The sequence below is a fragment of the Corythoichthys intestinalis genome, chromosome 6, assembly GCF_030265065.1.
Source record: "Corythoichthys intestinalis isolate RoL2023-P3 chromosome 6, ASM3026506v1, whole genome shotgun sequence".
Taxonomy (NCBI): Eukaryota; Metazoa; Chordata; class Actinopteri; order Syngnathiformes; family Syngnathidae; genus Corythoichthys; species Corythoichthys intestinalis.
The window spans coordinates 5,089,422-5,107,040 of NC_080400.1; the positions used below are offsets into that span (position 1 = coordinate 5,089,422).

The window sequence follows — 17,619 nt, forward strand, 5'->3', positions numbered from 1 at the left end:
AGACGAAAAAAAACTACTTGTACATCGAAATAATCTGTTGTTGAACACAAACACAAAAATACAGGGGTGAAAGTGGCTAGAATTTCTTGCCGGAACTCCCCGACGTGAAGGTCGCCGCGGAGCCAGAAATGTATTAATTTTTTTTTTCCTTTCTTTTTTTTGGGGGGAGCAAACCTCTTAAACTACTGAAATGCAAAGAAAACTGTTTTAGCACCATTATTTCTATAACGCATACAAAAACTGGTTGCCATTCAAAATTGTGTTTATCTATGATTTGCAAAATAAAATGTAACAAAAACAGCAACTACTTAAGAACATAGGATGTATATTAAAATTGAAGTTAATGTACACATTTACTTTTTTTTTTTAATAATAAAGATATAAGTAACATACATTCATAAAAATAAGTACAAATGACTTATATTATGCAGAGTGAAATGGAATATATTTTGAATATCGCGCAAGCATTGACTTTTTTAAATCATAAGGAAATGGATAAGTAGTCTAACATAAATGAACAAATATACAGGTAAGTCCAAAGTTCAAAATGACAGCTAAGATGTTCTGAACCTCCGCATCAGAGCAAATAAAACTAAATATGATAAATAGGCCTCCTCAACTCTCTCATTGCTCTTAAAGATTTGAGCCATTTTATGTTGTATTGCCATTTTTTTGTCGAATCAATTCAACTTTTTTTTGTTTTGCTGTTCCAGAAAGCATGCACATTTGAACCAATCAAAGCTATCTCTGCTGATCACATGTCAGTATGTCAGCCAATTGAACATATACCGTATTTTTCGGACTATAAGTCTCGGTTTTTTTTCATATTTTGGCTGGGGGTGCGACTTATACTCAGGAGCGACTTATGTGTGGAATTATTAACACATTATGATATAATTTCACATGTTATTTTGGTGTTTTGCAGTGACACTGATGGTTTTGTAAAGTTGTTAGCATGTTCTTATGCTATAGTTATCTGAATAACTCTTTATAGCTATGGCCGCGTTCGCGTTCTGCCTTTGGCAGTGTATGTTCAATTGTATTATTGACTTTTTTTTATCTTGAAATGGATGCATTTAGTTTGTGGCGCTTTCACGCCCACGTGAGGGCGCACTCGCACTTGTTTACGTGACACGCCAGAAGACGGACAGCTACGTAGCTCTGAGTGTGAGTGGGCGAGTTAGCTAGAGAGAATAGACGGATGCGAACCTACTTTCATTGTTTATGCTTTTAAATCATCTCTACAGAGGCAACGCCTGCGTGTATCATCTTTTCTGTTGTTGTTGTGTGTTTTCCACCCGCGATCGGACACTTAGAGCCAGTTGTGTGGTTGTTTGAACGATGTGCTAATGATAGCGAACGCATGCTAACCTGTTACTGATTACTAATAGTACCTAATTATCATTTATTTACGTTGATGCGAACCTGTTTTCTATCGAGGACAAAATTGATTCAGAAAATTATACGGACGTCCAGCATTGTCTTTTGGGAGTTCGCTGTATAGCCAGGACAGGCCGTAGCGTAGGACATTATATTCACATTTCGTTGTTCATGCACTGTACAATGTACATTTATTTAGCATGTTGTTCTCTATTGTATTTTTTTATTAAATTGCCTTTCAAGATGACATGTCTGTTCTATGTGTTGGATTTTATCAAGTAAATTTCCCCCAAAAATTCGACCTATACTCCGGTGCGACTTGTATATGTTTTTTTTCTCTTCGTTGGGCATTTAATGGCTAGATCGACTTATACTCAGGAGCGACTTGTAGTCCGAAAAATACGGTAAATGAGTCGAGGAGTTTTGCTTTGCTGCGTGCATTCGCACGTTAACGTGACTCATCATCGTCCTACTCCGATAAATGCATCAGCTGGGGAAACCTCCATGCCGTCCGTGGAATAAAATAAATAATAAATATTGGTGGAAACGGATTACACGCCACAAGCACTTTATTATGCTTGTTGATAACACTTGTGTATGTAAATCTGATGTTGGTAGATTGTTTTCTTCTTGGAGATGAAATGCATGTGTGGCAGCTTTTATTTATTTTTTGTACATTGCGTTTTGACAGTTGCCGTCATATTTTCGGAATCAAAGCACCGTGTACCGAAACAGCATTCCAGCCCTGAATCTTATACCGGAACTGCGTTCCTGACCGGTCTGGCCCATTTTCACCCCTGCAAAAATATCATTCCAAGACGTGGTCAAAAAGACGTTAAGAACACAGCCTAATGAATAGTTCTTTGGGCGTTTTTACTTTAACCCTTGTGCCGAATATTACGTTATATGTAATTTTTTGATGGTTTTTGTTTTTACATCAAAGAGAAAGCATAGGGAAAAAACACTACGAATGTTAAATATTTCCTAGTTTCTTAAAACAGGCAGACGTTCCAAACTTTGCCGTCACCTCTAAACCTTTGCATTAAGTAGCCAAAGAACTTGAATGCACGTGACTCAAAATGACAAAATAGGTAACCATTGACTACCATTACAATTCATAAATTTGGATTTATTGTACACCTGACGTATTTATTTTATTGCAATTTTCGTGATTTTCGCATCAATCCTTTCAACGACGGTCAAATAACATGAGACGGATATAGACCCTACCCACGTGACGTCACAACTCCTTCCTCCTGACTGGTGCCGCCCAATTGTCCGTCAACACATCATGTTTACCTGTTACGGCTACGTACATTCCTCCTATTTACGACGTGTTTTTCTGCTCGTTAATATTAATAATCAAAATGGTGAAGGCGTGTGTGGCGGTCGGTTGCAATAACAGAGAAGATAGACGGAGAGACTTGAAGTTCTACCGGATTCCGAGAGACCCGGAGAGAAGAGAACGAGATGGGCTGCTGCAATTCGACGAGAAAACTGGGCTCCAAACGATTACCACAGATTATGTAGTAGTCATTTTATATCTGGTAAGATGCATTTAATATATATTTAGAGGGTTTTGGGCTGACAACCACAAATAAGATCATTGCTAGGCTAATCGCCGACAACATACACGTATGTACAGGACTGTCTCAGGAAATTAGAATATTGTGATAAAGTTCTTTACTCTCTGTAATGCAATTAAAAAAACAAAAATGTCATACATTCTGGATTCATTACACATCAACTATTTCAAGCCTTTTATTATTTGAATATTGCTGATTTTGGCTTACAGTTTAAGAAACCTCAAAAATCCTATATCAAAAAATTAGAATACTTCCTCAGACCAAGTAAAAAAATAATTTTATAACAGCAAAACTAAATCAAACATTTGAAAATGTCCATTGATGCACTCAGTACTTGGTTGGGAATCCTTTTGCACGGATTACTGCATCAATCCGGCGTGGCATGGAGGCAATCAGCCTGTGGCATTGCTGAGGTGTTATTGATGCCCAGGATGCTTCGATAGCGGCCTTCAGCCCATCTGCATTTGTAGGTCTGGTGTCTTTCATCTTCTTCTTAACTATACCCCACAAATTCTCGATGGGGTTCAGGTCAGGGGAATTAGCAGGCCAATCAAGGACAGTGATGCCATGGTCAGTGCACCAGTTACCGGTGGTTTTGGCACTGTGGGCAGGTGCCAGATCATGCTGGAAAATGAAATCCTCATCTCCATAGAGCTTTTCAGCAGATGGAAGCATGTAGTGCTCTAAAATCTCTTGGTACACAGTTGCATTTACTCTGGACTTGATGAAACACAGTGGACCAACACCAGCAGCTGACATGGCTCCCCAAACCATTGCTGACTGTGGGAACTTCACACTGGATTTCAAGCAACTTGGATTTTGCTCCTCTCCAGCCTTTCTCCAGACTCTGGCGCCTTGACTTCCAAATGAAATGCAAAACTTGCTTTCATCTGAAAAGAGGACTTTGGACCACTCTGCAACTGTCCAGTGCTTCTTCTCCATAGCCCAAGTCAGACGCTTCTTCCGTTGTCTTGAGTTCAGAAGTGGCTTGACCATGGGAATACGGCTATTGTAGCCCATTTCCCGGACACGTCTGTGAACTGTGGCTTTTGATACCTGGACTCCAGCTTCAGCCCACTGTCTTTGAAGCTCCCCCAAATTCTGGAAGCGGCTCTTCTTCACAATTTTGTTAAGGCTGCGGTCATCTCTCTTGGTTGTGCAGCGTTTCCGGCCACATTTTTCCCTTCCAACAGACTTTTTGTGGATATGCTTTGAAACTGCACTCTGTGAACAGCCTGCTCTTTGAGAAATTTCTTTTTGTGTCTTACCCTCCTGATGGAGGGTATCAATGATGGTCCTCTGGACAGCAGTCAGATCAGCAGTCTTCCCCATACTTGTGATTTAGTTTACTGAACCAAGCTGAGTGTTTTTAAGGCTCAGGAAACCCTCGCAGGTGTTTCGAGTTAATTAGATGATTCAGGTGATTAGTTGAATAGCCTACTTGTATACTTTTTCATGATATTCTAATATTTTGAGATAGGATTTTTGAGTTTTCTTAAGCTGTAAGCCAAATTCAGCAATATTAAAATAATAAAAGGCTTGAAATAATTCAGTTGATGTGTAACGAATCCAGAATGTATGACATTTTTGTTTTTTTAATTGCATTACAGAAAGTAAAGAACTTTTATCACAATATTCTAATTATCTGAGACAGTCCTGTATGTAGTGAGAGTGCTATCGCTAAACCGTATAAACATTAAAAGCCCTAACTCCATTGACAAATGACATGAAATACATTAGACTTGACAGTGGATGTTAGCAATAACAAAAGATTTTGAATTGAAAATTTCGTAACTCACCTTTCCAAGCACAAGATAGATTCCTGCCCAATTTTCGTGGACGAGGACCTGTTTCACCCAACCAGCAACGAAGTATTTATAAGCCTCCAAGCTCTTAAAGTTTTTCAAACTTTCGTGAGAATAGGCTGATTTTGTGTGGACAAGATAGTTGTACATATCAGGCTAGCTAGCAGATGTCAGGCAAATACGGCGGAGACAGCGGGTCGAAAAACATCGATTTTGGCATCAAATATGGATCTGGCGAATGGATAAACTGAAGCTTTTCCACATAACGCCTTTTATGCAACGCATCAAGTGAGTTTACGGCATCCGAAAGCACCGGGTCTTCCATGAAATGCATTATAAATTGCTCGATCAATTGAGACCATTGATAATACAGACACAAAATGACGGACAAGGGGGCGGAACCATACAGCGAGCACGTGATTTTGTGACGTCGGTGGGTAGGGTCTATAGAGTGTATTTACACCCCTAACCCTGCAAGTGACGCAAGAGGCCACTAAATGATTTTGCATGCAAATCCATACTGTTTAAAAGGTGGATTTTCCGCTACTTTTGGTATTGCCATGCTTGCTGATGGTTGCTCACACCTGGTCGTGAAGAACTATTCACTAGATTGTGTTCTTAACGTCTTTTTTTTGACCACGACTTGGAATGATATTTTTGTGTTTGTGTTTTACAACCGATTATTTCAATGTACAAGTGGTTTTTTTCGTCTATGGTTACAAGTGATTAATGTCTCTGAAAACGCGACAAGGGGGAGACAAAACTCGTGAGGTTGTAATTGGTGGTTTTTAACCTGTAGCAGGGCCGGCCCAGCCTATACGCAGACTATGCAGCTGCTTAGGGCCCCTGACCACTAGGGGGCCCCCAATCTGGCAATTGTTTAATTTATATTCTGTTTTGTTTACTACAGTTTGCTTTATTTGACTTTTGTGAGTTTTGATACTTGATTACAAGCCTAAAAAAATAAAAGTTCTTCCTTAACTTTCTTTCCTCTTTTAGAAAAAAGTTTGGCGCTATCTACTGTGAGTACTGACAATCATTTGGGGTGAGAAGTTTGAAGTATGCAGTGCAACAACATCTGATTAATATACAAAATATGGACGTATGGTTTGGATTGCATGTATGGGTTTCACAGTACACTGTGACGAAATGGTGGGCCAAAAATAGGGCCGCTTTGCATTATTTTGCTTAGGGCCCCCAAATGGCCTGGGCCGGCCCTGACCTGTAGCAAAGAAAAAACACCAGTACAACAAAAAAATCTCTTGTAAATGGAAAAAAAAAACACTTGTAGAAATTTTTTCTTACATTGTGTTTTTTTCATGTTTATTTCACAATGCAAAATTTGGAAATACAAGTTGTTTTTTTTGTTTTACATGTTAAAATTTGTCATTTTACAGGTGTTTTTTTTTTTTTTTTTTTTTTAAACTAGGTTACGAGTATCTTTTTTTTGGCTCATAAAACGACAAGAATGTGACAAAATATGTGCACTTGTAATTGGTCATTTTTAACCTGTAGTGAAGAAAAAACACCTGTAGAACAAAAAAAAAAAAAAAACAACTTGTAGAACAATTTATTCCTTCGAGTTTTTTTCATGTTTATTTTACCATGCAACATTTAGAAATACAAGTTGTTGTTTTTAGTTAAAATTGGTCATTTTACAGGGATAATTTTCATTTTACAACCTCACTTCTTTTGGCACTATTCTATCTCCATGCAAGTCTTTCTATCCATGGATCGCTGTAACAGAATGTTAATAATGTTAAAGCCATCTTGTTGATTTATTGTTAGAATAAACAAATACAGTTCTTATGTAACGTATGTTGAATGTATACATCCATCTTGTGTCTTATCTTTCCATTCCAACAATAATTTACAGAAAAATATGGCATATTTAATAGATGGTTTGAATTGCGATTAATTGCGATTAATTACGCTTAATTAATTTTTAAGCTGTAATAAACTCCATTAAAAATTTTAATCGTTTGACAGCCCAAATTCAAACATTTTCATCAAACGTGAGCTGATCTTTGTCAAAATCACACAGATGAAAAAGACAGTGTCTGCTTTAACCAAAACTACCCAAAAATGTATAGGTTTTCATATTTTAATGAGGATAGTATGCAAACAATGACAGAAGGGGGAAAATAAGTAAGTTGAACCATCACATTTAATATTTTGTGCCTCCCCTATGGCAGCAATAACTTTAACCAGACGCTTCCTGTAGCTTCAGATCAGTCTGGCACATCAATCAGGACTATTCCTGGCCCATTCTTCTCTACAAAACTGCTGTAGCTCAGTCGGATTCCTGGGATGTCTGGCATGATTGAATCGCTGTCTTTAGGTCATACCACAGCATCTCAAGGGGTTTTTTAGTCTGGACTTTGACTTGGCCACTCCAGAATTTGTATTTTGTTCTTCTGAAACTATTCTGAAGTTGATTTACTTCTGTGTTTTGGATCATTGTCTTGTTGCAGCATCCATCCTCTTTTTGGCTTCAACTAGACTGCCTGAGGTTTTCCTGCAAAACACGCATAAACTTTTGAATGCATTCTTCCATTAATGGTTGTCCAAATCATGATGCTCCCTCCACTGTGCTTCACGGTGGGGATGAGGTGTTGACGTTGGTGAGCTGTTCCATTTTTCCTCCACACATGACGTTGTGTGTTACTCCCAAACAATTCAACTTTGGTTTCATCGGTCCACAAAATATTTTTCCAAAACTTGTGTGGAGTGTCCAAGTGCCTGTTTGCAAACATTAAACGAGCAACAATTTTTTTTTTTTTTTTTTTTTAGACAGGGGTGGCTTCCTCCGTAGAATCCTCCCATGAACACCATTCTTGGCCATAGTTTGACATACATTTGAGATATTGGACTGTGCCAATGATTTCTGTAAATCCTTAGCAGATACTCTAGGGTTCTTTTTTTTACTTCTCTGAGTATTCTGCGCTGAACTCTTGGCATCATCTTTGGTGGACAGCCACTCATTGGGAGAGAAGCAACAGTGCCAAACTCTCCATTTGTAGACAACTTCTCTGACTGTCGATTGATGAACATTCAGAATTTTAGAGATGGTTTTGTATCCTTTCCCAGCTTTATACAAATCAACAATCCTTGATCGCAAGTCATCAGACACCTATGTTGACCGAGCCATGATGCACATCAGACAATTCTTACCAGGTTTGTGTTTTATAGTGGGCAGGACAGCTTTAAACATTCATCAGTGATCCGGCACACACCTGACTTAAATTGTTTGGTAAACATAGGTTTCAATTGTTCTTTAAGTCTCCTTAGGCAGGGCGTTCCATACTTATTTCCCCCCCTTCTTTCATTGTTTGCATGCTATCCTCATTAAAATATGAAAACCTATAAATGTTTGGGTGGTTTTAGTTAAAGCAGATCCTGATTTTTCATCTGTGTGATTTTGACAAGATCAGATCACATTTGATGGTGATTTTATGCAGATATGTGAGAAATTCCAAAAGTTTCAGATACTTTTTCATACCACAAGATATTGAAATTTTGAAATGTTTGCAGGCCTGTTATGCCTCGGCGTGAAGGAGTCAGTGCTGGTGGGAAAAGTGTTCACCAGCATCAACGTCTTAGTTCTGATTTTCGTCATGGTCGGCGGGATCATCAAGGGAGATACCAAAAACTGGAGCATCAACCCCGATGACGTCCTCAGCGCCGCCACGGCGCGTTCGCCAAAGTGAGAAGGGATATAATTGCCCCATTAACATATTTTCTTTCAAAGAGTGATTTTTGGGCTGACTATTAGACACAAGTGTTTTTTTTTGTTGTTGTTTTTAATTTATTGGAAGCCATTGATGCCTGAATTTATGTTTAACATGTATAACATAAAAGTACATACAAAAAATAATACAATTTTTTTTTTTTAATTTGAAGAATAAAGCTAAAAATGGGAACATCCTAAATAATAAAAAAAAAAACATAAAAAGATCAAATGAAAAGAAATTTAACATGTACAGAATTAATTTTTTAAATTACAAATAAAAAAATATATTTAAATTAAAATATAATTAATATGAATAATGCAATGAAATAATAAATAGAAATATTATTCATATAATAATAATTAATATTTTAAAAATAAAACAAACAAAAAAATTATCTGAAAATTTCCCCCAAAAAATATTTTTCATTCCAAAATACACTGAGTACATTTTTTTTGTTTGATTTCACCTCCCCAAAAAATTGTATTTTTTTTTTTTTTTTTTTTTTACAATTGTTCTGTTTTCTGTTTTAGCTGTGTTTTTCCAATTTCTGTATTCTGTATTTCACCCCCCCATCGATACGATTTTTAAACTATTTCTTTATATGTACTTGTTAAATATAAATTCAGGCATCTAGAGTTTAAAAGTAAGTCTCACTTTCTCGCCTAAAAAAACCCACAAAAATTTCAAAATTATTTTCTAATATTTTACAAACACATTTTACAAAAAAAGATGGCAGAATGATAACATGTATAGTTTTATCTACGTTAAAAACATTTTGTTGCAAAAAATGGTGTAACAAAATGATGTAAAAAGTTGCCATTCACAAGAAATATGAACATTTACAAAAATCAAGTTCTATTTAAAAAAAAAAAAAAAAAAAAGTCATTCCTTTATACAGACGATTCTTTTTTGTCTTGTTTTTTAGTACAACGGATCATTCGTCTCTCAAGAAAAGACTAGGGGTTGGGGGCTTCCTGCCTTTTGGTTGGATGGGGGTCTTCTCAGGGGCCGCCACCTGCTTCTATGCCTTTATTGGCTTTGAATGTATTGCCACCTCAGGTGGGTGTCCGATTACAGTGGTATGAGAAAGTATCCGAACCTTTTGGAATTTCTCATATTTCTGCATAAAATCGCCATCAAAATCAAATGTGATCTGATCTTTGTCAAAATCACACAGATGAAAATACAGTGTCTCCTTTAACTAAAACCACCCAAACAATTATAGGTTTTCAGATTTTAATGAGGATAGCATGCAAACAATGACATAAGGAGGAAAAATAAGTAAGTGAACCCCCTGCCAAAGGAGATTTAAAGAGCAATGAACCCAATGTTTACCAAACAATTTAGGTCAGGTCTGTGCCCAATCACTGATGAGTGGTTTAAAGCTGCCCTGCCCCCTATAAAACACACACCTGGTACATAAGCGGATTTTAAGTGGGCATATATACATATTGTTTTATCAAACACAACAGTTCTTTTGGCTTAAATTGCAGCAGTTTCTTTTAAAGAGGAGTGCAGTAACTGCTTTTTCAGTCTTGTCTGTGTAGTAGTGTTGTCTATATGCTGCCATCGCAGATTCATGGCGCATTAAGCCCCCGAACTATTTTAATTTGTCCATTTTTAAAATAAGTATTTGGTCACGTACAAACAAGCAAGATTTCTGGCTGTCAACGAGGTCTATATTCTTCTAACGAGGCTCCCTTCATTACCTGTATTAGTGGCACCTGTTGTAACTGATTATCGCTATAAAAGACCTGTCCACAACTTCAGTCAGTCACACTCCAAACGCCACTGTGGCCGAGACCAAAGAGCTGTCGAAGGACACCAGAGACAAAATTGTAGACCTGCACCAGGCTGGGAAGACTGAACCTGCAATAGGTAAAACGCTTGGTGTAAAGAAATCAACTGTGCGAGCAATTATTAGAAAATGGAAGACACACAAGACCACTAATAATCCCCCTCGATCTGGGCCTCCATGCAAGATCTAACCCTGTGGCGTCAAAATGATAACGAGAACGGTGAGCAAAAATCCCAGAACCACACGGGGACCTAGTGAATGACCTACAGAGAGCTGGGACCACAGGGCACACACAAAGGCTACTATCAGTAACGCAATGCGCCGCCAGGGACTCAAATCCTGCACTGCCAGACGTGTCCCCCTGCTGAAGCCAGTACCATGTCCAGGCCCTTCTGCGGTTCGCTAGAGAGCATTTGGATGATCTAGAAGAGGACTGGGAGAATATGTTATGGTCGGATGAAACCAAAATAGAACTTTTTGGTAGAAACACAGATTCTTGTGTTTGGAGGAGAAAGAATACTGAATTGCATCCGACGAACACCGTACCCACTGTGAAGCATGGAGGGGGAAACATCATGCTTTGGGTCTGTTTTCTGCAAAGGGACCAGGACGACTGATCTGTGTAAAGGAAAGAATGAATGGGGCCATGTATCGAGAGATTTTGAGTGAAAATCTCCTTCCATCAGCAAGGGCATTGATGATGAGACGTGGCTGGGTCTTTCAGCATGACAATGATCCCAAACACACAGCCAGGGCAACAAAGGAGTGGCTTCGTAAGAAGCATTTCAAGGTCCTGGAGTGGCCTAGACAGTCTCCAGATCTCAACCCCATAGAAACACTGTCGGAGTTGAAAGTCCGTGTTACCCAATGACAGCCCCAAAACATCACTGCTCTAGAGATCTGCATGCAGGAATGGGCCAAAATACCAGCAACAGTTTGTGAAAGCTTGTGAAGAGTTACAGAAAACGTCAATGCCAACAACGGGTGCATAACAAAGTATTGAGATTGTTGAAATTCGCCCCCCCCCCCGGCCCAGACGCACCCGCGGACAGCACCAACCAAAACAAGTGCCGCTCGGCTGACGCTGCCCCGCGTGCGCCCGCCGGGAAGGCCGAATCTCGCGCGTCTTCTCACTTTAACCCTTTGTACTGACTCCATGTTTTCAAAAGCTTGAAGAACACTCACCGAAAACAGGTTGACAATTTATTTGTCGACAATGGTAAAAACAAGGCAAAAACAGACGACGAAGGGACAATTCTGGATCCAAAACAAGGCTATATGTTTCCGAGCAGAAAAAAATCTGTGTTATCTCAGTGTCCAGTCATTTTAAAGTCTTTGCGGAGGCGGGCCTTGTCGAAGGCGTTTCTGGGCGTTGCTTTTGGGCCATCCCCTCTGTGGCCGGTTTTGGGCGGCTTAGGTTCGTGCGCGGATTGGGACGCCCGCTATCACCTTTGCTGTCCGGGCTGGTTGTACTTGTTTTAGGACAAAGCGCTTTGTCCTTGGAGTTTGCTGGGAGAGCTGATTGCCAGAGTTGGTGCGTCAATCTTGTGATAAGACGGCATTGTGTATCTCTTCTATTTCTTCTCATTAAACTATGGTGTGCTATTTATTTTATATTAGTAGTGTAGTCCTACCGTAAATATGAAAATGATACTATTTCCTGATTAATTATATTACGTGTATTAGACTAATGTAAACAGTTAGACGGTGCCTACGAAAACCTGTACCATATGTATGTGTTAGACTATATATGTGTTAGACTAATGCAAACAATTATATGGTGTGTGCGATGACGATATCTTTTCTCCTTCAAGATGAACTTTTGGTATTGACCAAATACTTATTTTCCACCATGATTTGCAAATAAATTCTTTAAAAAAATCAAACAATGTGATTTTCTGTTTTTTTCCACATTCTGTCTCTCATGGTTGAAGTTTACCCATATTGAGAAAAACAGGCCTCTAATATTTTCAAGTGGGAGAGCTTTCACAATTAGTGGTTCACTAAATACTTATTTGCCCCACTGTACATTTATGTATGCATTTGTAATTAAATTTAGAGCTACAGTTTGTGGAGTTATGTGTCAGTGACTTGCTATGAAAATTGTGACTACGCTAGCATTCGCAGCATTTGAGCTAGCGGATTTTTGCTAGGTAAATTAGGCTAATTAAATTTGCACTTTGAACAGACGAGATGGACGTGTGAACACCAATTATTTTGCGTCAAGTGTTATATAGTTAAAATGTGAGTCGTTTTGAACAGTAGTGTTCATGTGTGCTACAGCTTTACAAATGGTCAAAAGTAGGGTGACCAAACGTCCTCTTTTGTCCGGACATGTCCACCTTTCACATCGTGTCCTCGTCATCCGGCCGGGTTTTATAAATTCATGAAAATGTCCGGTTTTTATTATCTTTCACGGGACCAATTTGAGGAGAATCCCTCCGGCCGCTGAGGGCAGCGCTTGCCTGCGTCGTCGTGGCTCCTACTAGTAGAGGTGGGAGAAGGAGTATAGTTTACCCCTTGTATTAAGGGGCATTACTGCCATCTACTGGGTTGACGGTTTGGCAAGAAAACAGAAAGTTACTGACTACAATAAGGAGTAGTTGTAAGAGACGTTTATAGTGGTCCGTACACCTTTCTGTAAGTTTATCTTCTGTTAATGTCGCTCATGTGTCTTCTGTTATATACTATACAATATATGGGTACAAAGAGATGCAGTATGTTGTATTAGTCTTGTATTAATTGTTCTGCACTCGTGTATTTGGTTGAATGTTAGTATTATATTCTAAGTGGGAGCGCCTGCACAGTTGTTAAGTTTTTTACGATAAATACGTATATAATGACAACTGTTGACTTCAGTCGGAGTTTTGTACTAGCGTGATCTGTAAAATTCCATTTGGTGTCGCATCGTTGTGCTACAGATGATTGTAAACTTATATAGCAAAGTTTGATTTTGCCTCGTCTCCCGGTACTCGCTAATAGGGTAGCTATCAGTGAGCTATCTAAGCCGCACTACGCATTACGGGAAACGCAGTTTTGAACTGCGTTTGGAAACATGCCGGTTGAACAGTTTGTCAGTTTATTTTAGTTATTGTTTGCGTGCAATCTAGAACATTGAATGAGAATAAAAATTGAGTGGGAATAACAATTTCTCAACGACAATTGTCGTGATGATAATTTATAAAAATATTTATGTGGCACAAGCCTGCTGTGTGGCTGTATTGACTGTACTATATTTCCACGGGTCTGCATGATATTTTTTTTTGTCATTATTTAAAATTTTTTTTTGCGTTTTTTTTTTTTTTTTTTTTTTTTTAATTTGCGTTTGATTATGTTTTAGTAAAAATAAAGCCTGTTGAGCAAAAAAACATATTTCCATATAGTATATAATATATACTATTTGGCTTTTTTTTTTTTTTTAATAATAAAACTGAATTTTTCTGTCCAGACGGAGGAGGCACACTTTAAACATTAAAGTGATATAGGCATCTTTGAGTGAACGTCGAGTAAAATTCAATTATCTCGAGGCTGGGCAAAGTGTCCTCTTTTTTGGAAATCAAAATATGGTCACCTTAGTCAAAAGTGAAGGAAGGAAAACGCTTCAAAAACCATAATTGCCTTGTTTGCTGTCTGTCAAGCTGAGCGACTTCACGTTGTGTAAGAACAGAACACGTCAAGTTGATAAAGTTAGAAATAAGATACTGTGTGGTACAATAACGTACTGTTTACGCAGCTTAAAAAAACCTAGCGGACGAGACTCCGGCCTTGTAAAGTCGAAATAGTGTGGTTCGATCGTCATAACCCGGGGACTACCTATTACAAAACGTATAACTACACTGACAAACCTGAAAGGAAATGGACATGTAATGGTAAAATGAGTGATTTTCTGTTGCCACTAGTTGGTGCTGTTACGTTGATGCAAATGACCCTTACAGGAGGACGAAGGAGGGAGAAGTTTTGTGCAGATATGTTGTTTATCTTTCATATTATGACCAGTGACGTGCAGTGAGGTTCATGGTTGGTGAGGCACTGACTCCTTTAGTGTCAGATTTCCAAATATATAAACCAAAAAGGGTAGCTTATTCAATTGGCTACTGGTTATTTCATATCTCACCAGCATTCTTCACAAAACACGCACACACGGTACATATTATCGATACGTACAAGTAAGAACATGCATTTGCTCTACACCCTCAATGTGTTGGCCGTCGCCATTCTATAATTAATGCAACATAAATGAGAGTAAAGAGTGGTGTACAAAACCACAGAATTCAATTCTGACCTTTAGTGAAATATTCAGTTGTTTTTAAAACTTTTAATTCTGATACTTTAATCAATTTATTACAGATTGCTAAACAAAAAGTGTGAAAAGAAAAACAAAGGATATTTTATTTAAGTCCAAAATTTAGTTTTTAAATATTCTATTGTATTTTTCTTAGTCAAAGCTCTTTTTTTTTTTTTGAATAAGATTGAAATGAAAACTGTTTGTGGTCTTGCGCCTGTCCTTCACCACAAAAACCGCCGTTACTTTGGAAGGGCATGTCAAGTTCAAAAATAGATCCTTAGGTAGACATTGTAAAATTACCCGAAAATAAGGAGAGAAGACACTCAGTCTTCTTGGCCAAGGAGAGCAAAAGAGTGACTCGTGCCAGTCACCAAAATTGATCTAAAGAAAAAAAATCCTCCTTGGTATTTTATTTAGGGGTTTGTCCTAAAAAAATGGATGCCACCCGAGGGAGGGGGAGTGCAAGCTGGAGACACCCATGTGGTTTTGGATTGGATATGTGTGTGCATGTAGGTGGAACTAAGTAAATACACGTGTGTAAGCAAGGGCTCATGTAAACAATCATGTAAACAGTCAAAACAATCATGTAAACGGTCAAAATGACCCAGACACTTCAGTTATGCAACGCTGCAGCCATGGAAGATGTCCTCGGATGGAAAATTGTCCTCGGAGGTCTAGACGAAAGTCCAGACGCCAGGTGCTGAAGATGCCTCGGAAGGTCTAGTTACGCAATGATTCGGCCATGAAGCAAGGCAGTTGTCACCCCGACCCTCTTTTACCCCATTGTAACACTTAAGCATTATACTACAACCTGGTATAGCAAGCAATAATCATTTACTGGTTATATTAGTAAGAAAAATATGGCAATATGTATTGTTTATGGTATATATGAGCACAAGCAAATATTCAATCAATCAATCAAGCAAATATTTAATCAATCAAACCTCGATAATTACCTCAACAGGCATAGGTTTGGTCTCAACATTCGTAGGGACGATATAACAGCATAACCTGCATGTAGGTACACTTTTTGCTGGGGACGGGACATTAATAAGACCAAACAGATTGGATGAAGGGGGCAAAGGGCCACATTTCTCATGTATATGAACCTAATTAATTAACAGGCAAAAAGGATCAATGCAAAATAAATCCTTATCTACTGATAATAACTTTTACGTGCATTGGTTCAGATGATACACTGTTCGATTCAAACCTTTGTTTTCAAAAAATACTAAAGAAACATTTTGAAAACTTCCTGAATAAATGTCTGGTTTTTATTAGCAAACATAAACATAATGAAAATAATTCACTTAATAATGGTAAGGGCAATTCTATCCTTACAACATATGGAACTATTGAAAGATCTAAACTCTCTATATAACTGAACATTATACCATGCAAAAAAATTTAAGGTTGCTTAAAAGTTGGTGGGGACAATTTTAGCATCCTGAAAAGTTGGTAGTGTTATGTCCCTACCGTCCCTATGCAAACCTACGCCCTTTTTGTAAATGTCCTCCTTATTTTCCATTACTTTAAAAAATCTCTCCGCCTCAAAGGAGAGGATTGCTTCAATTAGATCGTTCTGTGTTCTATTTGACAAGCCAGAAAACACAGTGGATGTGTTCAAATGTCTAGCTAACGTTTCATCTTACTCAGCAAAACCATGTAATCGTTCTACATATATGCCACGTTTAGAAGAGCTTACACGCTCATCGTTACCACGAAATGTTAACTCCTGTTTAGCTAGAATGCAGGTTGCATTAATGAGGTCTTTCAAACTCTTTCGGTTTTCCTTTACCTTGGCATTGTGGATGCTACCGTTGAGCTTCCGCTGTTCGTCAAAGCCAAATCGATCCTTGAGCTTCCAAAAGTTTTTAAAGCAATCAGGCTTTAAATGTGAGTGGTCGAGCTCAGGGCCGGCCCAGCCTATACACAGACTATGCAGCCTCTTAGGGCCCCTGACCACTAGGGGGCCCCCAATCTGGCAATTGTTTAATTTATATTCTATTTTGTTGACTACAGTTTGCTTTATTTGACTTTTGTGAGTTTTGACACTTGATTATAAGCTTAAAAAAATAAAAGTTCTTCCTTAACTTCTTTCTTTCCTCTTTTAGAAAAAGGTTTGGCGCTATCTACTGTAAGTACTGACAATCATTTGGGGTGAGAAGTTTAAAGTATGCAGCGCAAGAAAATCTGATTAATATACAAAATATGGACGTATGGGTTGGATTGCATGTATGGGTTTCACAGTACACTGACGAAATAGTGGGCCTTTTTCGAAGGACAGCCACATAGCCAGTCTTTTCGGGTGTACCAGTCCGTTTGAAAAGCGCGAGTTATCTTCTGTCCCGTAGTTTGAAGCAAACCATTTAGCTCCGGTGTTGTTAATCGCATCCACTTTTGACGGAAAGTCCAGTTTCACGTACGCCCCCTTTCAGTGCGGCAGAGTAATATCTGCCGCAACCTGTGCCTTTTCACTGCGGTTTTATTTCCCATCAGCAAAACTAAATATGTCGCTAACAAACATTAAACTTTAAGGGTTAAAGACATTAGCCAGACTGTGGAAAATCAGGTCAAATAAACGTATCTGGAAACATTATAATGGCGACATGCAGATGTACGGCAACCAGCACGCTCCAATTCCATGTACCAACCCAGTTTGTTATGGATTGCGCATTCAGAGGTGAGGCTTACTCGTCGCTGCCGCACCTCTCGTTTCATTTCGTTATTTGAACAGGAAATAGGCAAGTTCAGCGATTTTGACTATAAAAAATGTTTGAAATGAGTCATACATAAAGAGCAATGGACAAATATTAATATAAATTTGATGCTATATTTATTTTTTTGTCATGATGACAGGTGAGGCTCTGCCTCACCTGCCTCCCCTGACCGCACGTCACTGATTATGACTGTTCAAAATTTGTGGCAACACAAAATGGCGACGGTCATTTTCTCTTTCCTGTTTGGACCCCTCCGCTTCAACGAAACCTCAATATTTTTCATCAGTCACCTGAACACATATCTTAATGCT

At 38.5% G+C, this 17,619-nt stretch overlaps 1 protein-coding gene across 3 annotated transcripts in view; it reads left to right on the plus strand.

Moving 5' to 3' along the window:
* The window catches only part of LOC130917927 (high affinity cationic amino acid transporter 1-like), a 57,028-nt gene that overhangs the window by 18,715 nt on the left and 20,694 nt on the right, over nucleotides 1-17,619 (plus strand). For all 3 annotated transcript variants that reach the window (XM_057839710.1, XM_057839711.1, XM_057839712.1), the window contains 2 exons: nucleotides 8,306-8,477; nucleotides 9,431-9,564. In XM_057839710.1, coding sequence (XP_057695693.1) covers nucleotides 8,306-8,477; nucleotides 9,431-9,564 — 306 coding nt within the window. The remainder of the gene's footprint in view (nucleotides 1-8,305; nucleotides 8,478-9,430; nucleotides 9,565-17,619) is intronic.